This window comes from Pelophylax lessonae, assembly GCF_965119305.1.
Source record: "Pelophylax lessonae genome assembly, chromosome: 3".
Lineage (NCBI taxonomy): Eukaryota > Metazoa > Chordata > Amphibia > Anura > Ranidae > Pelophylax > Pelophylax lessonae.
This window is the reverse complement of record NC_138770.1, coordinates 20,034,176-20,055,868: the sequence shown is the minus strand read 5'-3', so window position 1 is coordinate 20,055,868 and position 21,693 is coordinate 20,034,176. Positions and strand designations below refer to the sequence as shown.

Genomic DNA, 21,693 nt, shown 5'->3' with positions numbered 1-21,693 from the left:
GAGACAGCAATCAATAGACTCCCTTTGGACAAATTATAGAGGTCTTAATTGCCTCATTCTGAACAGCTGAAAGTTTTCTCAACTTCCGTACACTTTCCTGCCTACCTCTGCAGCCGACACCTGATAGTAATTGGTGAATTGTCTAAACCAAGCAGAAATATATCTCCCGTCGGTGACAACACCCATAGATTTACCTGACTTCCTGTCACAATATATATAACTTTAATCAACCATCAGCCTCAGGTTTTTTAGTGTCATAAAGTGTTGGAATTTCAAAATCTTTAAATTTGCAGCAGCATGGCATGGCATCTCATCAAATACAGTAGCACTAGCAGACGTGTTATTAAAAAGAGTAAAAATCTATAATAGTCAGAAGAATCAGATAATGATGAATGACAATGACATTGGTTCATTTATTGGGTCTATATAATATTAATATATAGACCTAAATAAATGAATTATTTATGTCATTGTCATTCATTATCATTGTCAAAATGGGTGTGCTCTTGACCAGAGTTCTAAAAGTGTGCCACATCCCTTGGTAATACAAGAATTGGGAGGGTTCCCCTGGGGTGGGATTTTTTAGGCACAAAGATTTATAGAAATATTAAGTATAGTTATAATATTTTCTTATTTTATTTTATATATTATTTAATAAAATATTATAACTATACTTAATATTTCTATAAATCTTTGTGCCTAAAAAATCCCACCCCAGGGGAACCCTCCCAATTCTTCATTATCATTGTCATTCAAATTTCTTATATGATAGATATATTTTATTCTCCTCTCACAAGAACACTGTCTTCTGCTGTATTTGATGAGATGCCATGCTGCAGTGCTGACTGTGAATTTGGACATAGAAAAATTCTAAAACTCTAACACTTGATGGGCTAATGAAATTAGTTAGGTTACACAATCTTCACTTACCTGTCTTTATATCTCGGGTCGTGCAGGGTGGCAAGTGCATATAGGGGTTCATCTTCCACAGTGTCAAAGCGTTTGTTGACAGCTTGAAGCAGGGTTGTTTTCATTGTTTTGATGCCAGTATCCGCATTGCCTTCTTTAGCAAGGATGCGTTTGAGGACGGTGACAGCTGGAATGACGTCAGCGGTGGAGGCAGTTGATGAGCTTACTTTCCTTGTTAGCTCTTCAAATGGTGCTAAAACAATGCTCGTTTTTTCTAGCAAAGCCCACTGGTTAGTGGTCGGTGTACTGGGCAGGTCATCATGGTCAGCAATGTAAGCACAGAGGACTCGCTTCTGTTCCAGAAGACTCTGTATCATCAAGTACGTAGAATTCCACCTTGTTTTGACGTCTTGTTGCAGGCGTTTAGGTTGCATTTGCATCTGGAGCTGGATATCTTGCAGCCTTGAATACGCAAGTTGAGAATGTTTAAAATGCCCCACAATTTGTCTACCGATTGCAATGGTAGTAGTCTCGGAGTATGACATGCACTTTATTCAAAGGAATGTGCCACTGGTCAAGTATAGCCTTAATTGTAGCTGAAATGGTATCGCTGGTGTGTGAACCATGATTTTTTTTAGCTTGAAGCATTGCACCGTGCGGTGTACAGCTTGTGTCCAACCAATGGACAGTTAAACTTAAAAGCGACATTGGACACACATCAGAGCTCCATATATCTGTAGTAAAGCTCATAGCCTTTATATCTTTAATCTCTTTTGAGACTTGTTGGCAAACTTTTTTGTACAGTTCTGGCACTGTGGTCTCAGAAAAATACTTGCGTGATGGAAGAGAGTACCTCGGCTCCAAGTGTTCCTGTAGGTGACAGAAGCCCTCATTTTCAACAACTGACATTGGTTGACCATCTAAAACAATGAATTCCAAAACTTTCTGTGTTATTGCTGATGCTTTCACACTTTCCATCGGAAACTTTTCATGACGTTGAAATGCAACCTGCAAAGTTTGTTGCTGCTGGGCTGTATTGTCCGCTGCTTTGGTTTTGTTGAGCTGCAGGAATTCAGTGTGCTCCTTAGCGTGGTGTTTCTGGATGTGCCTGATTAAATTTGTAGTATTGAACTTTGATGTTATACCACCTCCCCTCGAAACATTCACTTTGCAGACATTGCAAAAAGCTGTGGAACTCGTTGGCGTGGCGAGCGTGTAATATCTCCACACTGCCGACTCTTTGGCGCGCTCCATACCCGACACACACACACACATGAGGCTGATTAATGACGTAGGTGCTGCGATGCCCCGGATCGGCCCGTGGGATGGCTAAATTTTACCGATCACCGATCCAGCTATTTTGCCCAGATCGGGGCAGATTTCCGATCCGAATATCGGATCGGTGCATCCCTAGTAAGAACCTGCCTCTTCCTCTGCCTGTCATTTTTTAAATTACCCTGTGACAAAAGTCTCTAGAGAATCGCAGTATATCTGGAAAAAGGCATATAACACCCCGCTTCAATCTGTGGTATTGGGGGCCACAGGTTTATCACGCCAGTTCTACAAATAATTGGCCAGTAACTGTTGTCACTGTGTGTAGCACAGTTAACCCAGCAAAAGAGGCCAAATGTTTGCAGGACTAAAATACACTCTTAGAGAAGTATACTGTTAAATAACACCCCACTTCAATATGTGGTATTGGGGGGCCACTGGTCTATCACACCAGTTGTTCAAAAAATTGACCAGTGAGTTTGGCACTGTGTGTATCAGAGTTAACACAGCAAAAGAGGCAATATTGTTGCAGGACACAAATACACTTATGAAAGAATACTCAGGTAACAACCCGCTTCAATCTGTGGTATTTGGGGGCCACAGTTTTATCACACCAGTTCTACAAATAATTGGACAGATTTTTGCAGGACTACAATACACTCTTAGGAAAGTATACTGTTAAATAACACCCCACTTTAATATGTGGTATTGGGGGGCCACTGGTCTATCACACCAGTTATAATACATTAAAAGTGCTTTTGTCACTGTTTGTAGTATTGCTGCAGCAACGCTCAGTCACCACACCAGTCACAATGCTGCACAGTGCACAATACAAATCCACTATAATATGCTTTCTATATTACAAAGTATATTATACGTGGATTACACCCCTATATAGTGCACTGCACACCTATACCAAATAGCAGCCCTTAAAATAACTTTTTTGGACCTTAACAGAGCGGTTTGTGTCACTGACGATCTGTCCCTGGTGCACACAGCAAACCTCTCCCTACACTGACAAAAGAATGTACACCTATACCAAATAGCAGCCCTTAAAATGACTTTTGTGGACCTTAACAGAGCGATTTGTGTCACTGGCAATCTGTCCCTGGTGCACACTGCATACCTGTCCCTACACTGAAAAGAGACTGTACACCTATACCAAATACCAGCCCTGAAAGGACTTTTGTGGATCTTAACAGAGCTATTTGTGTCACTGGCAATCTGTCCCTGGTGCACTCGCCAACCTCTCCCTATGCTGACAAAAAGCAGAATGTGAAATGGCCGCCAGCTCTGATCTATTTATATGGTAGGGGGCATGTCCATGTGCTGAAATGTTTCAATTGGCTGTCCCGTTCCACCTGACGACTGTGTCATGGGTCAAAGTTCTCCCCAATGTAAACTAATATGGCCGCTGCGAACAACGACATGTGTTCGCAAAATTGGCGGGCTGCAAACAAGCAAAATTAGCTTCGAACCGACCGCCGGTCAAACCGCAAGGCCATCCATAGTAGAGGGTGGAATCAAGGAATGGAACTGGGAGGTGGGTAGAGAGTGGAACCAAGGAATGGTGCTCGGAGGTGGGTAGAGGGTGAAACCAAGGAATGGTGCTCGGAGGTGGAACCAAGAAATGGTGCTCGGAGGTGGGTAGGGGGGTTGAACCAAGGAATGGTGCTTGGAGGTAGGTAGGGGGTGGAACCAAGGAATGATGCACAGAGGTGGGTAGAGGCAGAGAAAGGGGGAGTTCCTGCACCTATTCTCTGAGAAAACAAGCCCTGATAATGAGCCACCTATTTGCTTGTTATGGCCTTCATGAGCTTAGCCATATGAGTTGTCATTGGAGGATGTGTGAGGTCAACCAGGAAATAAACACCAAACTGTTAATCCGAGCATGCAGCCTGCCTGGCCAGGAAAGGGGGGATGAGCGTGTGATGGTATTAGGCAGTAATATATTTCTCTCCCCCTTGGTGGGAGTGGAGATGGCCCCATCTATAAAGATATACAATACATACACACACACAGCACAAGGCTGTGTTCACACTAGGAGACGTTTCTCGGGGCTGCAGTACCTCTGAGCTCCACAAGATGGTGATCTCCCTTCTACCCAGACAGGAAGTCTCAATAGAAGACAGGAAGTGATGTCAAGTATTAATAGGAAGTTCCGGGTGAGAGGTGAGTAAGGAGGAAGTAGAGCGGAGACGTTGCTGGAAGAGGCAGCAGAGGAGGTAATAAGATCTTATTTTCTATTTACACCCAATAACCCCCCCCCCCGTCATGTCCGTCCTCTTCCTCCATAGTCACTGTGATCTCTTTTATCTCAAGCAGATGATGATACACACATATATAGTGTGGAAACCTAGATTAACCCTTTCAGGGTCAGAACATTCCTCCTCTTACATTTATATTTTTATCCTTACCTGTCTAGTCAGAAACCTGTATAGATCGAGTGACAGAACGAATGAGGATGAAGGAGGATCGGAGTCACATGACTGAGAAGATACTAAACCTCACCCTGGAGATCATCTACCTGCTGACTGGAGAGGTGAGGAGGATTCTGGGAGGTCACATGACATCACTCTTACCTCTATTAATAAAACACAGACCTGACCAGAGAGGTGAGGAGGATTTTGGGATTCTAACATGATATTCCTATTGGTTCTCCAATACAGAGATTTCCTCTTCTGAAGTCAGGTGATCATATGACCATCACAGTGCCTCCATGTGACTCTCTAAAACCTGAGAGACACAACATGCAGAAGATTCTAGAAGTCACCAAGAAGATGATAGAGCTGCTGACAGGAGAGGTGAGCGGTGCTGGGAATTCTGGGACATTATCCAGTAACAGACATGGGATGTGTCTGGATGGTGACTGTATCATTGTGTGTGTCAGGTTCCTATAAGGTGTCAGGATGTCACTGTCTATTTCTCCATGGAGGAGTGGGAGTATTTAGAAGGACACAAGGATCTCTACAAGGACGTCATGATGGAGAATCAGCCGCCCCTCACATCACCGGGTAAGAGGAGACTTTATTGTAAAGGAGAGAGCAGTACGGAGGGTCCACCTAGATCCCCCATCATCTGATGAACACATAGAAACAATGTATTCAGTCAGTGTGTGTCAGGGCTGGGCTCCTGCTACTTAATGAGCAGCTCTTTTCTTTCAGAGCTCAGAAGTTGCTTAGTTGTCGGTTAATTACCAGCCACTCGTTACCACAGTGACTCACCTTGTTACCATTATCTGCCTCATTAGTCCAGCCTACAGCCAGCCCCATTTTGCTATTTAAGTAGCTTAGCTTATTTCCTCCTTGCCCTTGCATGGTCTATGCTCTCCAGTGTGTTCCTGTGTGTGACTTGCCGTGGCTGACTTCTCTTCCGATACCTGTTCCTGATTTGTTTCGCCTGACTACGCTGACTTATGGTTTCCTGATCCTTGCTCCTCAGATTACCTGTTCTGGCGTCCAAACCCCGGCTTCTGTTTTTCACTACGTTCCTGAACTGTTATTTTTGCTATTTAATTAAAGGTGTGATTTTAACTTCACTTTCTGTTGAAGCACTCAATACCACTGCAGCCTCGTGCCTCCCCACTTACCATTGAGGCTTTTGATTGGAGACTTCTACAGCCTTCCCATGTGACCCATGAAACCACTCCGTTGACCATGGCTGTAGGGGCTCTTCACCATGAGATAATTCAAATTCCTAGTGATTTCCTTACCTCATTACCCAGTTGTCATTGATTATCCTTGGTTACAGAGGCCCAATTCCTTTTTTAATTGTCGTAATGCTGAGGTTTTGTCATGGTCCCCACAATGCACTAATACATCTTTTTAGAAAGTGATTAAGATCATATGCACGTCTTCAGTCTCTTTATTGCCAGAAGAGTACCATGAATTCTGAGATGTCTTTGACAAAGGTCAGGCCGCTATTTTGGCACATCGGCCTTTTGAGTGCACAGTTGTCCTTCAACCCTGGTGCCATTCCTCCTCGTGGCTGGGTTTACCCTCTGTCTGTCTCAGAGGAGAAGGCAATGGAGAAGTATGCTTCGATTTAACTATCCCAGGGGTTCATCCTCAAATCCTCTTCTCCTTCCAGTGCCGACTTTTTCTTTGTGGGAAAAAAAAAAGAGTGGTGAACTGAGTCTCTATATCGATTATAGGGGTCATTCACATTACTGTTAAAAATACTTATCCGATCCCATTGGTAACGGAATTATTTAACTGCCTCAAGGGAACAACGGTCTTCACTAAGCTCGATTTGCGAGGGGCATACATTCTTGTGAGGAATAATGAGGGTCACGAATGGAAATTTAATACTAGGACCGGACACTACGAATACCTCGTAATGCCCTTTTGGTCTCTGCAACACTCCTACAGTTTTCCAGGACTTTATTAACAATGTCCTCTGAGATATGCTGCCGTAATGTGTGGTGGTTTACCCGAATGATATTCTCATATATTCTAAGTCCCTAGAGAACCACCACAGGTAGAAGGTAGAGAGAAAGCAACCTCTATTGCAAATTGGAATAAAGTGAGTTCCATGAACAGGTTCATTTTTTCGGTTATGTCATTTGTGCTGCCAGGTTTTCGATGGACCCAGAGAAGCCATCTGCAGTCCTAAAGTGGCTTAGGCCCATAGGTCTACGTCCTCTACAACATTTTCTTGGCTTTGCCAATTATTATCAGAAATTTATGAGTAACTTCTCTTTTCTGGTCAAACCCCTTCATTGATACTGTATGACCAGAAAAGAGGGCAACCCACAGAATTGGTCCCTGGAATCCATTAAAGCCTTTGAATCCTTCAAGGCCACTTTTGCTGCAGTTCCAGTGCTGGAACATCCTGATCCCATGTTACCCTTCATTCCTGAAGTTGATGCATCTGACACTGGATTAGGCGCTTTCCTGTCTCAACCTCCTACCCCTGAGAGTTCTATCCATTCTTGTGGCTACTTTTCTAAAAAAAATTGTCTCTAGCAGAATGAAATTCGGAAACTGGGGATAGAGAATTATTAGCCATAATTTTAACTCTTAAAGAAGGGAGGCATCTCATCAAGGGTACTACTGTGTTGGTCCTCATTTTGACTGACCATAAGAATCTTTCATTCTTGTCTGAGGCTAGACGTTTATCTCCTGGAAGGGCTCAGCGGGACCTTTTTCTGTCAAGCTTCAATTACATAGTCTCATTCATACCTGATACAAAGAACATAAGAGCAGATGCCTTATTGCCGCAGTTTTCCTCCTCTTCCAAACTCCTGTGATACCTTCGGACTGCATTTTGGCTATTTTTTTCTAGTCTCACTTCACCTTTGAGTGAGATAATGATGCCCTCTCAGATCCATTCTCCTCCTGGAAAACCTCATGACCGCTGCTTTGTCCCCGAGAATCTCCGCACCATTTTCCTCCAGACCTACCATTCACCTAAGACAGCTGGGCACCCAGGAAAAAACCAACAGCGTATGGACATATTGTTAAGACATATGGCCTATGTCTCAACAATGCTGGTGGCCTAGTCTCCGTGCTCATGAAACCAGCTTTGTAGCCACTTGTCCTGTGTGTGCTCAGAATAAAACACCACGACACCTTCCAGTGGGCCTCCTTCAAACCATACGCAGTGAAGAGAGGCCTTGGATCCACTTGTCTATTGATTTTATTATGGATTTACGCAAATCCCATAGCAACACAGTTATCCTTTATGATGGTTGACCGTTTTTCAAACTGTCACATTGCATTCCGCTAAAGAAGTTGCCTGTGTCCAAGGAACTGGCATCCATTTTCACTGGAGAGTTCTTTCAGTTACATGGGTTACCTAAAGTTATCATCTCTGACAGGGGTAGCCAGTTGGTGTTGCGCAAGCTTTGGTGAGCCTTTTGTGCACATTCAGCTTTCCTTTTCTGCATATCACCCACAGTCCAATGGGGCCGTAGAATGGGCCGACCAAGCTTGGGAGCAGTTCTTGCGTTGCTATATTTCTGAACACCATAACATCTGGTGGGACCTGTTACTTTGGGTGGAGTTTGCTCACAATAGCACCATCAATGCTGCCTCCTGATTATCTCAGTTTATGGTGAACTATGATTTCCAGCCATCCATGTTGCCTGATACATCTGTTCCGCAAGGCATTTCTGCGTTAGAGCAACATCTTCAGGAACTCTGTTCCACTTAGGTGCAGGTCCAAGAATCCTTGCAACACTCCAGAGAGAGGTACAATCCATGCTGACCACCGATGCCTACCTTCACCCTCCTACCAAGTTGGGGAGAGGGTCTGGCTGTCTTCCCATTACCTCTGATTCTGTGTTCCCTCACTAAAACTGGCACCTAGGTATATTGGGCCTTTCCGCATACTCTATAAGGTTAACACAGTGGCCTACGCATTAGATCTTCCTTCCAACGTTCGTATTTACAATGTATTCCATGTTTCCTTACGTGTTATTGCTATACCACCTCAGTACCACGCCTTCGCCTGCTTAAGGTTGACAACCATGTGGAATATGAGATACAATCTATCATTGACTCCCGTAGGTTTAGTGGACACATAGGATATCCAGTTCACAGAGGGGCTACGGTCCAGGGGAACGCTCTTGGCTCTCATCCTCGGACATAAATGCTCCTTTTCTTCTCCAGGCTTTTCATATACGCTTTCCCCTCAAGTCTTTTGCTCCCCCAAGGGGGAGGGATTGTTGGGGAAGAGGTTACTGTCAGGGCTGGGCTCCTGATAGTTAGCGAGCTGCTCTTTTCTTTCAATGTTCAGAAGCTGCTTAGCTGTCGGGTAACTACCAGCCGCTTGTTACCACAATGACTCACCTGGTTACCATTTCCTGCCTCATTAGTACACCCTACAGCCAGCCCCTTTTTTCTTTTGAAGCAACTGAGCTTCCTATTCCTATTTTTTTCTCCTGACTATGCTGACTTCTGGTTTCTTGACCCCGGCTCCTCTGATTACCTGCTCTGGAATCCAAATCCTGGCTTCTGTTTTTGACTACGTTCCTGAACTGTTATTTTTTTTTCTATATCATTAAAGGTGTGATTTTTATTTATTTTTTTTAACTGTACTTTCTGTCTTCGTCTGGTTTATGGTCCTTGACAGTGTGTGTGTGTTTCCTACAGATGGATCCAGTAATGGGAACCCACCAGAGAGATGTCCCCGTCCTCTGTATTCCCGGGATTCCATACAGGAAGGTCACACCATCCCTCACCATCATCAGGTAGATGAGGAACAATCACTGATAGTATCATTAGGATCTGTACATTATCTGCATTGTTACCATTGATGTCATTTTTATTATATATTCAGAGTGGAAACCTGAGAGATTCTAAAGTTGAGATTAAAGAAGAAATAAAAGAGGAGGATGATGAGGATGGGGTCATAGAAGAAGTATACAAAGATCTGTACCAGGACACCATGGTGGAGTCATCCAGCTATAGAAACCCACCAGAGAGATGTCCCCATCCTCTGTATTCCCGGGATTCCACACAGGAAGGTCACACCATCCCTCACCATCATCAGGTAAATGATTGAAAATTATTGGTAGGTATGATTTATAAGCAATCATGTTTTTTTACAATGAATATTTTATTATATCTTTCAGAATGAAAACTCCAAGAATAATATTGTTGTAAAAGAAGAGTATAAAGAGGAGGATGAGGAGTACGGAGTGATGGAGGAGGTTTCAGAAGGACACAAGAATATGATTGAGCCACCTAATACCAGGAACCACCCCAGAGAGATGTCCCCGTCCTCTGTATTCCCGGGATTCCACACAGGCAGGTCACACCATCCCTCAATGCTACAAGGTTGGTGGGATGGAGTATCTAGAACATGGACTTGTGGAGGGGATGTGTGTGTTTTTTATGTAAGCTTATATCTTCCAGATGATATTCTCTCTCATTTTCTTGGTTTAGAGTGGAGATCCAATCGATATAGAATTTGAGGTTAAAGCAGAAGAAGAAGAGAGGTATGTGAGGGATGATCAGCAGTCTATGGAGGAGGATGGAATAATGGGGACATTTATCGAGGAGGACACTCCTACAGCGATCAGCACAGGTGGGTCATTAACACTAAATACATTCCTGCACCCATACTGCACAATGATTGGTCCAGAGTAGGGCGGGGACTGGGTGATATCAGCCTGTAATCCCCTGGTCACTTTCCTGAGCTGTGTTCCCTGTCCTGTATTCCTGTATTTCTCTTGGATAATCTTCCTTCTCTGTGCTGCAGACACAATTTATGTATCTAGACTGGATTTATTGATTTACACCATAGACGTTGCTCAGCCTAGACCCCTGGGGTATAAACGTTGGGTCTTCTGCCCCATGCCCAGGTCTAGCAAGATCTCTGACAGAACAATTCTCCCGGGGTTACTTGCTCTGTTATTTTCTGGCTGTGCCGGGTGGAGGGATATGTCTGTATAGTCTCACACCCAAGTCACTGAGTGCAGTCTCAGGAGATGGGAGGCAGCGGTGTGGGACGTCTGCAACTGATTACTGAACACCAATATTATGAGTCCTGACCCCTGCACTATATATTCTATGTTATACATTACATATTCCTGACCCCTGAACTATATACTCTATGTTGTACATTACATACTCCTGACCCCTGCACTATATACTCTATGTTGTACATTACATACTCCTGACCCCTGCACTATATACTCTATGTTGTATATTACATACTCCTGACCCCTGCACTATATACTCTATGTTGTACATTACACACGCCTGACCCCCTGCACTATATAGTCTGTTGTACATTACATACTCCTGACCCCTGCACTATATACAGTCAAGTTCATAAATATTGGGACATCAACACAATTCTTATCTTTTTGGCTCTGTACACCACCACATTGGATTTAAAATGAAACAAACTGCAGACTTTCAGCTTTAATTTGAGGGAATTTACATCCAAATCAGGTGAAAGGTGTAATAATTACAACAGTTTGTATATGTGCCTCCCACTTTTTAAGGGACCAAAAGTAATGGGACAATTGGCTGCTCAGCTGTTCCATGGCCAGGTGTGTGTTATTCCCTCATTATCCCATTTACAAGGAGCAGATAAAAGGTCCAGAGTTCATTTCAAGTGTGCTATTTGCATTTGGAATCTGTTGCTGTCAACTCTGAATATGAGATCCAAAGAGCTGTTACTATCAGTGAAGCAAGCCATCATTAGGCTGAAAAAACAAAACCAACCCATCAGAGAGAGATAGCAAAAAACATTAGGTGTAACCAAATCAACTGTTTGGAACATCCTTAAAAAGAAAGAATGCACCGGTGAACTCAGCAACACCAAAAGACCCGAAAGACCATGGAAAACAACTGTGGTGGATGACCGAAGAATTCTTTCCCTGGTGAAGAGAACACCCTTCACAACAGTTGGCCAGATCAAGAACACTCTCCAGGAGGTAGGTGTATGTGTGTCAGATCAGGAACACTCTCCAGGAGGTAGGTGTATGTGTGTCAGATCAAGAACACTCTCCAGGAGGTAGGTGTATGTGTGTCAGATCAGGAACACTCTCCAGGAGGTAGGTGTATGTGTGTCAGATCAGGAACACTCTCCAGGAGGTAGGTGTATGTGTGTCAGATCAGGAACACTCTCCAGGAGGTAGGTGTATGTGTGTCAGATCAGGAACACTCTCCAGGAGGTAGGTGTATGTGTGTCAGATCAAGAACACTCTCCAGAAGGTAGGTGTATAGGTGTCAAAGTCAGCACTCAAGAGAAGACTTCACCAGAGTGAATACAGAAGGTTCACCACAAGATGTAAACCATTGGTGAGCCTCAAAAACAGGAAGGCCAGATTAGAGTTTGCCAAACAACATCTAAAAAAGCATTCACAGTTCTGGAACAACATCCTATGGACAGATGAGACCAAGATCAACTTGTACCAGAGTGATGGGAAGAGAAGAGTATGGAGAAGGAAAGGAACTGCTCATGATCCAAAGCATACCACCTCATCAGTGAAGCATGGTGGTGGTAGTGTCATGGCGTGGGCATGTATGGCTGCCAATGGAACTGGTTCTCTTGTATTTATTGATGATGTGACTGCTGACAAAAGCAGCAGGATGAATTCTGAAGTGTTTCGGGCAATATTATCTGCTCATATTCAGCCAAATGCTTCAGAACTCATTGGATGGCGCTTCACAGTGCAGATGGACAATGACCCGAAGTATACTGCGAAAGCAACCAGAGAGTTTTTAAGGGAAAGAAGTGGAATGTTATGCAATGGCCAAGTCAATCACCTGACCTAAATCTGATTGAGCATGCATTTCACTTGCTGAAGACAAAACTGAAGGGAAAATGCCCCAAGAACAAGAAGGAAGTGAAGACAGTTGCAGTAGAGGCCTGGCAGAGCATCACCAGGGATGAAACCCAGCGTCTGGTGATGTCTATGCGTTCCAGACTTCAGGCTGTAATTGACTGCAGAGGATTTGCAACCAAGTATTAAAAAGTGAAAGTTTGATTTTATGATTGTTAATCTGTCCCATTACTTTTGGTCCCTTTAAAAAGTGGGAGGCACATATACAAACTGTTGTAATTCCTACACCATCCACCTGATTTGGATGTAAATACCCTCAAATTAAAGCTAAAAGTCTGCAGTTAAAGCACATCTTGTTTGTTTCATTTCAAATCCATTGTGTTGGTGTATAGAGCCAAAAAGATTAGGATTGTGTCTATGTCCCAATATTTATGGACCTGACTATACTCTATGTTGTACATTACACATTCCTGACTCCTGCACTATATACTCTATGTTGTACATTGCATACTCCTGACTTCTGCTCTCTCCCCTCTACCCACTGCCATATATACACATAATATGGATTCTCTTTTGTTACACCCATTTCCTACCAGCTGGACATTTTATATCTGATGATTTGATTGGAGGACAGACTTTTACATGTTGATAATAATGTGATAACATCCTCCAACTTTGGAACCTTAAACAGAAAGTGATAATGAGGGAGGAGTCAGTAACCCAATGATGGTGGTCTTCAGGGTCAATCCAGTCTTCATCTTGGTTGTTCTCCCCAATCCTCACTCTCTGAGCTCTGGTGGGACTCAGCTCCGCTGTTATTTATGACTATATCATGGACTAAATAAGGAAGTGCGGGACTTCTTGTGTTGGGAAGATGGCAATGAGTGATAGAGGGGGAGGGGACACTCGTCCTATAATCCCCTCATCACTGTCACTCCTATAAAAGACAGTTCTCGTTGTTTCCTCACTCTCTGACTAAGGTCCATGAATAAAGAAATGAACTGGTAGGAGATCAGAGGACCCATTTACTAGTTACCTTGAGGGGGGAATTGTAAGATCCTCAGAGACAAAGCTGTCTGATGTAGGCGGAGTCCTGGTTTAGGGGAACCAATCTGCTGATGTCTAGTAATAATCTTTTTATTTCTATTTTAGTAGATGGACGGGAGATGAGGAAAACCTCAGAGGATTGTCTCACTTTGTCTCCAGACTGTAAAGTAGAAGATGAGGACATCACACAGTATAGTCCAGGAGAAAACCCAGCTACCTGAAATGTGCATCCGGCACCACACAGTGTAGATGGACCATCGTATTCCTCTTATCCTGAGGAACCTCAGACTGTTAGGGACGGTGCCGGAACATTGTATTCCTCTTATCCTGAGGAACCGCAGACTGTGAGGGACAGTGCTGGACCACCGTATTCCTCTTATCCTGAGGAACCTCAGACTGTGAGGAACGGTGCCATCCTTTCAACAGATAAGAGGTTCTCCTGTACTGAGTGCGGGAAGAGTTTCCATTTAAAATCCAATTTTAATGTGCATAATAGATCTCACACAGGTGAGAAGCCGTATTCCTGTTCTGAGTGCAGGAAATGTTTTTCAGATAAGTCCAATCTTTCCAGACATCAGAGATCTCACACGGGGGAGAAGTCACTTTCCTGTCCTGAATGCGGGAAATGTTTTTCAAAGAAGTCTGCTCTTTCCACGCATCAGAGATCGCACACGGGTGTGAAGCCGTATTCCTGTCCTGAGTGCGGGAAATGTTTTTCATGCAAGTCCACTCTTTACACACATCAGAGATCGCACACTGGTGAGAAGCCGTATTCCTGTCCTGAGTGCGGGAAATGTTTTGCAAAGAAGTCCAGTCTTTCCACACATCAGAGATTGCACACTGGTGAGAAGCTGTATTCCTGTCCTGAGTGTGGGAAATGTTTTTTACACAAGTCATATCTTTCCAGACATCAGAGATTGCACACTGCTGAGAAGCCGTATTCCTGTCTTGAGTGCGGGAAATGTTTTGCACAGAAGTACAATTTTTCCATGCATCAGAGATTACACACTGGTGAGAAGTCTTATTCCTGTCCTGAGTGCAGGAAATGTTTTTCAGAGAAGTCCAATCTTTCCAGACATCAGAGATCGCACACTGGTGAGAAGCCGTATTCCTTTCCTGAGTGCGGGAAATGTTTTGCACAAAAGTCCAATTTTTCCGTCCATCATAGATTGCACACTGGTGAGAAGCCGCATTCCTGTCCTAAGTGTGGGAAATGTTTTTCACAGAAATCCCATCTATACATACATCAGAGAACTCACACAGGGGAAAAGCCGTATTCTTGTCCTGAGTGCGGGAAATGGTTTTCACAGAATTCTAGTCTTTACAAACATCAGAGATCTCACTTGGGGGAGAAGCCACTTTCCTGTCCTGAGTGAGGGAAATGTTCCGCACTGAAGTCCTGTCTTCCTGTACATCAGGGATCCCACACAACCCTGGAGGTGTATTAGTGCCTTGAGTGTGGGAAATGTCTTCTATATGAATGTTGGTGGACATGTGGGGAAGAAGCACACCCTGATATACACCTCAGATATACTCCATGGCTGATCTTCATCATGTAAGAAACACTTCATAAGGAGATCAGAGATCACCAGAGACATGGATGAAGTGTTGTCCCGTGTTGGCCATTGATAGCAGGAGAAAAATAAAAATGGAGTCCTTACCTTTCATTGGCTGAGTACATTTTGTGCGGGAAGATTTCATAAACACTTACATATCTGGTTGTTAAAAATTTGTTCATGAAATGTGACCCGCATTCCCCCAGTCATGGTGAATTGGGATTTCCTATAAAGGTCAGTTCCATCTAGTGTAGGGTGACCAGACATCCCCAGTTTCCGGGGACAGTCGCTGGACTGAGGACACTGTCCCCAGACCAAGCCTGTCCCTGGATTCAGGGCCAGAATACCATAAACAGGGTATCCTATGCTGGCTGAGAAGCAGCCTTGTGACTCAAATGACGACATCTCTGTATATTATGTAGTCCTGTACCCACCGCCCTGTATATTATGTAGTCCTGTGCCCACCTCTCTGTGTATTATGCAGTCCTGTGCCCACCTCTCTGTGTATTATGCAGTCCTGTGCCCAGCACTCTGTGTATTATGCAGTCCTGTGCTCAGCACTCATGTTTGTTATGTAGTCCTGTGCCCAGCACTCTGTGTATTATGCAGTCCTGTGCCCAGCACTCTGTGTATTATGCAGTCCTGTGCCCAGCACTCTGTGTATTATGCAGTCCTGTGCCCAGCACTCTGTGTATTATGCAGTCCTGTGCCCAGCACTCTTGTGTATTATGCAGTTCTGTGCCCAGCGCTCTGTGCATTATGCAATCATGTGCCCAGCGCTCAGTGTATTATGCAGTCCTGTGCAGAGCGCTCTGTGTATTATGCAGTCCTGTTCCAAGTGATCTGTGTATTTAGTACTCATCTGCCCAGTGCTCTGTGTATTATGTAATCATGTGCCCAGTGCTCTGTGTATTATATAGTCATGTGCCCAGCGCTCTGTGTATTATGCAGTCCTGTTCCCAGTGCTCTGTGTATTTAGTAGTCCTCTGCCCAGTGCTCTGTGTATTTACTAGTCCTCTCCCCAGTGCTCTGTGTATCATGCAGTCCTGTGCCCAGTGCTCTGTGTATTATGCAGTCCTTTTCCCAGTGCTCTGTGTTTTTAGTAGTCCTCTGCCCAGTGCTCTGTGTATTATGCAGCCCTTTGCCCAGCGCTCTGTGTATTTAGTAGTCCTCTGCCCAGTGCTCTGTGTATTATGTAGTCATGTGCCCAGCGCTCTGTGTATTATGCAGTCCTGTTCCCAGTGCTCTGTGTATTTAGTAGTCCTGTGCCCAGTGTTCTGTGTATTATGCAGTCCTGTTCCCAGTGCTTTGTGTATTTAGTAGTCCTCTGCCCAGTGCTCTGTGTATTATGCAGTCCTGTTCCCAGTGCTCTGTGTATTTAGTAGTCCTCTGCCCAGTGCTCTGTGTATTATGCAGTCCTGTGCCCAGCGCTCTGTGTATTTAGTAGTCCTCTGCCCAGTGCTCTGTGTATTATGTAGTCATGTGCCCAGCGCTCTGTGTATTATGCAGTCCTGTTCCCAGTGCTCTGTGTATTTAGTAGTCCTGTGCCCAGTGCTCTGTGTATTATGCAGTCCTGTTCCCAGTGCTTTGTGTATTTAGTAGTCCTCTGCCCAGTGCTCAGTGTATTATGCAGTCCTGTTCCCAGTGCTCTGTGTATTATGCAGTCCTCTGCCCAGTTCTCTGTGTATTATGCAGTCCTGTGCCCAGTGCTCTGTGTATTTATTAGTCCTGTGCCCAGTGCTTTGTATATTTAGTAGTCCTCTGCCCAGTGCTCTGTGTATTATGCAGTCCTGTGCCATTTGACAACAAAAAAAATGCCCCCGGATTTCATATAAAAAATCTGGTCACCTTAATCTAGTGGCCATAATGTGCTGTCCTGACAGATGTCCATGGCAGCATACATTTGGGTAGATGAATACGTAAGGATAATCAAGCGCCAAGGACTCCAAGACAGAGTATTAAGGGGATGAGGAAGTGCAGCTGATTAATTGCAGGTAATCTGCATATAAATGGGAAAATAGTAACAAATAGTGAAATGTAGCGTGCAATGAAAGTGCCTGTGCAATATGTAAATACAAGTACCTGAAAGGTAATTGTAAACCGTAGTGCAATTATCATTTAAAGTGCCAAGAAAAAAATGCTGACCAGCATCCTGGAAAATATATGTAAAGTGCAAAGAAGCATAAAAAAAAATCATATCAAAAAATTATATATAGACCAATCATTAAACTACATATCATTACATCATACATATAAAGTGCCTGCAGGATATATATCCAAACACACAGTCCTTAGAAGAGTCCACAGTTTTTCAATAAAAGTTGCAACAAAGTGCCAGTGCAGGAATGGAGACACAAAACAGTGCAAGCAATCCAAAATCGGTGTCTTCAATGTGCATTTGTGATCATCCCACCATCCGTGTTATAGAGGGCTCAATAAATGAACTCACCAGAGATAAAGCTGGTATGACCAGCAAATCAAGCTTGAATTAATATATTCCAGGGAATGGATCAGCAACCCTCAATAGCCTTGTGCTTTCATAGTATCCTCCAGGTTATAGCAAGGTTATAACCAGAATGTTATAATATAGAGGAGAAGGAGAATCGGACATTGTGTAATTCCGTAAAAATATAGATTTATTTAAATACTTTTAATGTACACTCACATTTGTTTGTGTCTAACCCAGACACTAGGGATATAGGCATGTAAACACCCTACTCAGGCTCATGCAGCAGGAGCTACGAGCGTGTGTATAGTTGTACAATCCATTGCGGTGTTCTTCCAGGGTTTCGGAAGCCCTGCCCTACTAGTTTCGTCTATTGACGTCTACTCGGGGGGGGGGCAGCTAAAGGCTTAAAGAGGAGTTCCGGCCTATTTTGCAACTTTAGTGATTCCTGGTATGCTTGCTATGCTGATCAACAATTGGACATTTTCAATTTTTTTCGGGGGTCCCTTACCTTATTTTCAGGGCATTTTTGATTGTACTTCCTCCTTCTCCCCCCTCTGTGGCCACGGCTACTGACATCACTTCCGCCTTTGGATTGCATCCTGGGAGCTGTTTGTCATCACTCCCAGGAGGCTGGAATCAGGAAGAGCTCCCAGAACACTCCCGGGAATCAGGAAGAAGGACACAGCAGATTACACTGTGGCTTCAGTTGCCCACGTCTAAGATGGCTGCGCCCAGACAGCGTTTTTAAAAGTAAGATTTTGACTAAAATCCAACACTGTACACCTTGTAAGTATGAGAATAGCGGTTCTGTAAAGGGCGATGGATTAGTATTATATTTTTAGTTAAAAAAGGTATTTGAGGCCAGAACTTCGCTTTAAATGTAAGTGAATATTATTCACCCACTGGCCAGGGATACATAGCTACATAGTTAGTCAGGTTGAAAAAAGACACAATTCCATCCGGTTCAACCAACAAAAGAAAAAAAAAAAACAGTATTGAAAACCCAACCATACAATCCCATATAAACAATCCTATACCCACTGTTGATCCAGAATAAGGCAAAAAACCCCAGCAAAGCATGATCCAATTTGCTACAGCAGGGGGGAAAAAAATCCTTCCTGATCCCCCGAGAGGGAATCAGATATTCCCTGGATCAACCTTCCCTAAAAAAAAAAGTTAGTACCCACTTATTGTATATTAAGTACACCCAGGAAAGAATCCAGACCTTTTTTTTTAAAGCAATCTAGTGAGCTAGCCAGAATTACCTCTGGAGGAAGTCTATTCCACATTTTCACAGCTCTTACGGTGAAGAAACCTTTCCGTATTTGGAGATGACATCTGTTTTCCTCTAGACGTAAAGGGTGCCCCCTTGTCCTCTGTGTTGACCTTAACCACTTGCCGACCACCGCACGACTATTTACTGCAGCAGTCAGCCACTTACAGGCAAAGCGATGTAGCCCTACGTCGCTCGCCCCTGCCGCTCTGAGACGCGCTCCCGCACGTCCCTGGCCCTGCTGATGATCTGATTGGGTTCAGAACCGATCAGTCATCAGGTCCAGGCCAATGATTTTTGGCCTGGACCTGTTGATCTGTCCTGCCCAATCAGATACTTACTGTGCCTGTGAAATGTAAACACAGGCACAGAAAAGACCCACTCTCTCCTCCCAAAATCCTTTTTGGGTTCATCGAGAGGAGAGAGCGGATCTGAACTGTGAGCACTGCACCAAGCACACCCGCACACATGTAAATAGGCACATTTAACCCCTGATCGACCCCCCTCCCAGTTAACCCCTTCACCCCCTGTCACAACACACACTTTATACAGTATTTAGCATTTACCTATATACCTGTATAAGTGTGACTTGTGACCAGGTTTAGCTCTTGCGGCCATTCCTTTTAGGCTTGGGATACCCGCCACCCCCACAATAAAGATTTAACCCCCTGATTACCCCCAGTTAACCCCTCCCCCCTGTCAAATTGCACACTAATATACAGGTAATATAGTGGTTTACTGTATTTTTGTATTAGTGTGATTGTGACTTGAGTTAGCGCTAGCGAATTATTTTCTGTCCCAAGTAGGTTTAGGGTCCCCGCCACCATCCCAATAATGATTTAAGCCCCTGATCACCCCCAGTTAACCCCTATACCCCCTGTCACAATACACACTGTATACAGTATATAGCAGTTCCCTATATACTTGTATTGGTGTGACTTGTGACCTGGGTTAGCGCTTGCGGCCGTTCCTTTTAGGGTTAGGATACCCTGCACCCCCCAATAAAGATTTAACCCCCTGATCACCCCCAGTTAACCCCTTCCCCGGTCACATTGCACACTATACACACATAATATAGTGTTTTTCTGTATATCTGTTATAGTGTGATTGTAACTTCAGTTAGCGTTAGCGAGGGAAATTTCTGTCCCAAGGAGGTTTAGGGTCCCCGCCACCCCCCCAATAAAGATTTAACCCCCTGATCACCCCCAGTTAACCCCTTCATTGCCCTGTCACAGTGTCACTTTTATAGTGTACAGTTTTTTTTCTGATCACTATTATTAGTGACACAGGTGACATTAGTTAGTGTTAGCGTCAGTCTAAGATAGCGCAGATCCCCAGCGCATAGTTAGAAATATTAATTAACCCCTTGATTACCACATACACACGCTTCTATTACTAGAATAATGTTTGAACAGATCAATATCTGATCAGAACTATACTGGCGTCCCCATAGTTTAGGGTTCCCAAAACGCGGTGTTTGCACGATCAGCACTGATTCTTGCCAGCACCTGCGTTTAACCCCTCCGCCCAGCCCACCCCCACCCCACCGATTAAGTTTACTGGCCACCTTGCTATGAAACTGTATCTCCCCAGCAAGCGTGCCAGATACGGGGTCAAGCTGTATAAGCTGTGTGACAGGGCCACAGGCTATACAGTTAGTTTCCGGGTCTACGAGGAAAATGATAACTCTGTGGAGCCCAGTTTGGGACTTGGCGTCACCCTTATCCAGAAAGGGGTACCATTTGTACGTGGACAATTTTTACACAAGCGTGCCACTATTTAGTCACCTTCTTGAATTACAAATTGGCACATGTGGCACCGTGTGACCATATCGCTGGGGCTTCCCCCAACGGCTTGTAAATTCCCGTCTTAGTCGGGGGGAGAGAGCCTGCTTGAAAACGGACAAATTTCTTGCAGTGAAGTGGAGGGATACATGGGATGTTTTCGTTCTGTTCCCCCATTACGCAGACACGACGGTCCAAATTACTACGGCAACTGGTGTTATGGAGAAACCCCTCTCTGTCCACGACTACAACCTTAATATGGGAGGGCTGGACCTTAACGACCAGCTTTTGGTGCCGTATTTAGTTGCCCATAAAGCCAGACGCTGGTACAAAAAAGTACCCAAAGACGCCCCCAAAGAAGATGTCGTGTCTGTAGCAGGGTCGGATTTAAGCGTGACACCCGCTATTATTGTCCCACCTGTCCTGACCAACCTGGTCTCTGCATCAGGGAATGTTTCAAGCGCTACCACACACTAGTGGGGTATTAGTGTAAGGTACAGCACGACATAGTGTAGGGCACACAAACACAGGGTCTCGAGAGATGTTCCATGGCTATCAACATTTTGAGAGACCCTGAGCTGGAAAGTTGCAGTTTACAAAAAAAAAGTGTAAAAACAGTTGTCGTGTCAGTTATTTTTAGGTTCTTCTACTCTTCCTACTGTACTTTTAGTGTACTACGTTTGTTTTTCATTCTTTTGTTAACCTGTTTCTCTTGCAGGTACCCGTCAGCTGCCACACTGATTTTATATATTCTGACACAAACAGCATTTGCGCACAGCATATATGGATACCTCTGATGGCAGCAGCTGTGGTAGGCTGATTTCAGCACTGCAGTTAAAATACCTTTAGGTATACATGGAATATTGTCATGTATACCCGCCATTAAATCAGTGGGTTTGGCTGTTGGGTGGTTAATGGTGTGTAATACTACACAATATTCCTGTGGTGATTTCTGTTAGGTTCTCTTTTTTTGCTCAGCCCACAGGCTGCATTAAAAAAAAAAACAAAAAAAAACTACACTATATGCCAAACAAGGACCAGCAATGTACTGGTACGTTGCTGGACTTTGAGTGGTTATATCAGGATGATGCCTGCAGATTTAGGCATCGCCTTGGTATTGTTTTTTACAGCCAACCATTGGCTTACATAAAAGCAAT

At 44.1% G+C, this 21,693-nt stretch overlaps 1 protein-coding gene across 1 annotated transcript in view; it reads left to right on the top strand.

Moving 5' to 3' along the window:
• LOC309550241 (uncharacterized protein) overlaps positions 1-21,693 on the top strand; it is a gene marked incomplete at its 3' end in the record, with an annotated part of 240,442 nt that overhangs the window by 83,011 nt on the left and 135,738 nt on the right. The window contains exon 7 of the mRNA XM_082250652.1: positions 14,158-14,317. Within this exon, the coding sequence (XP_082106778.1) occupies positions 14,158-14,317 (160 nt within the window). The remainder of the gene's footprint in view (positions 1-14,157; positions 14,318-21,693) is intronic.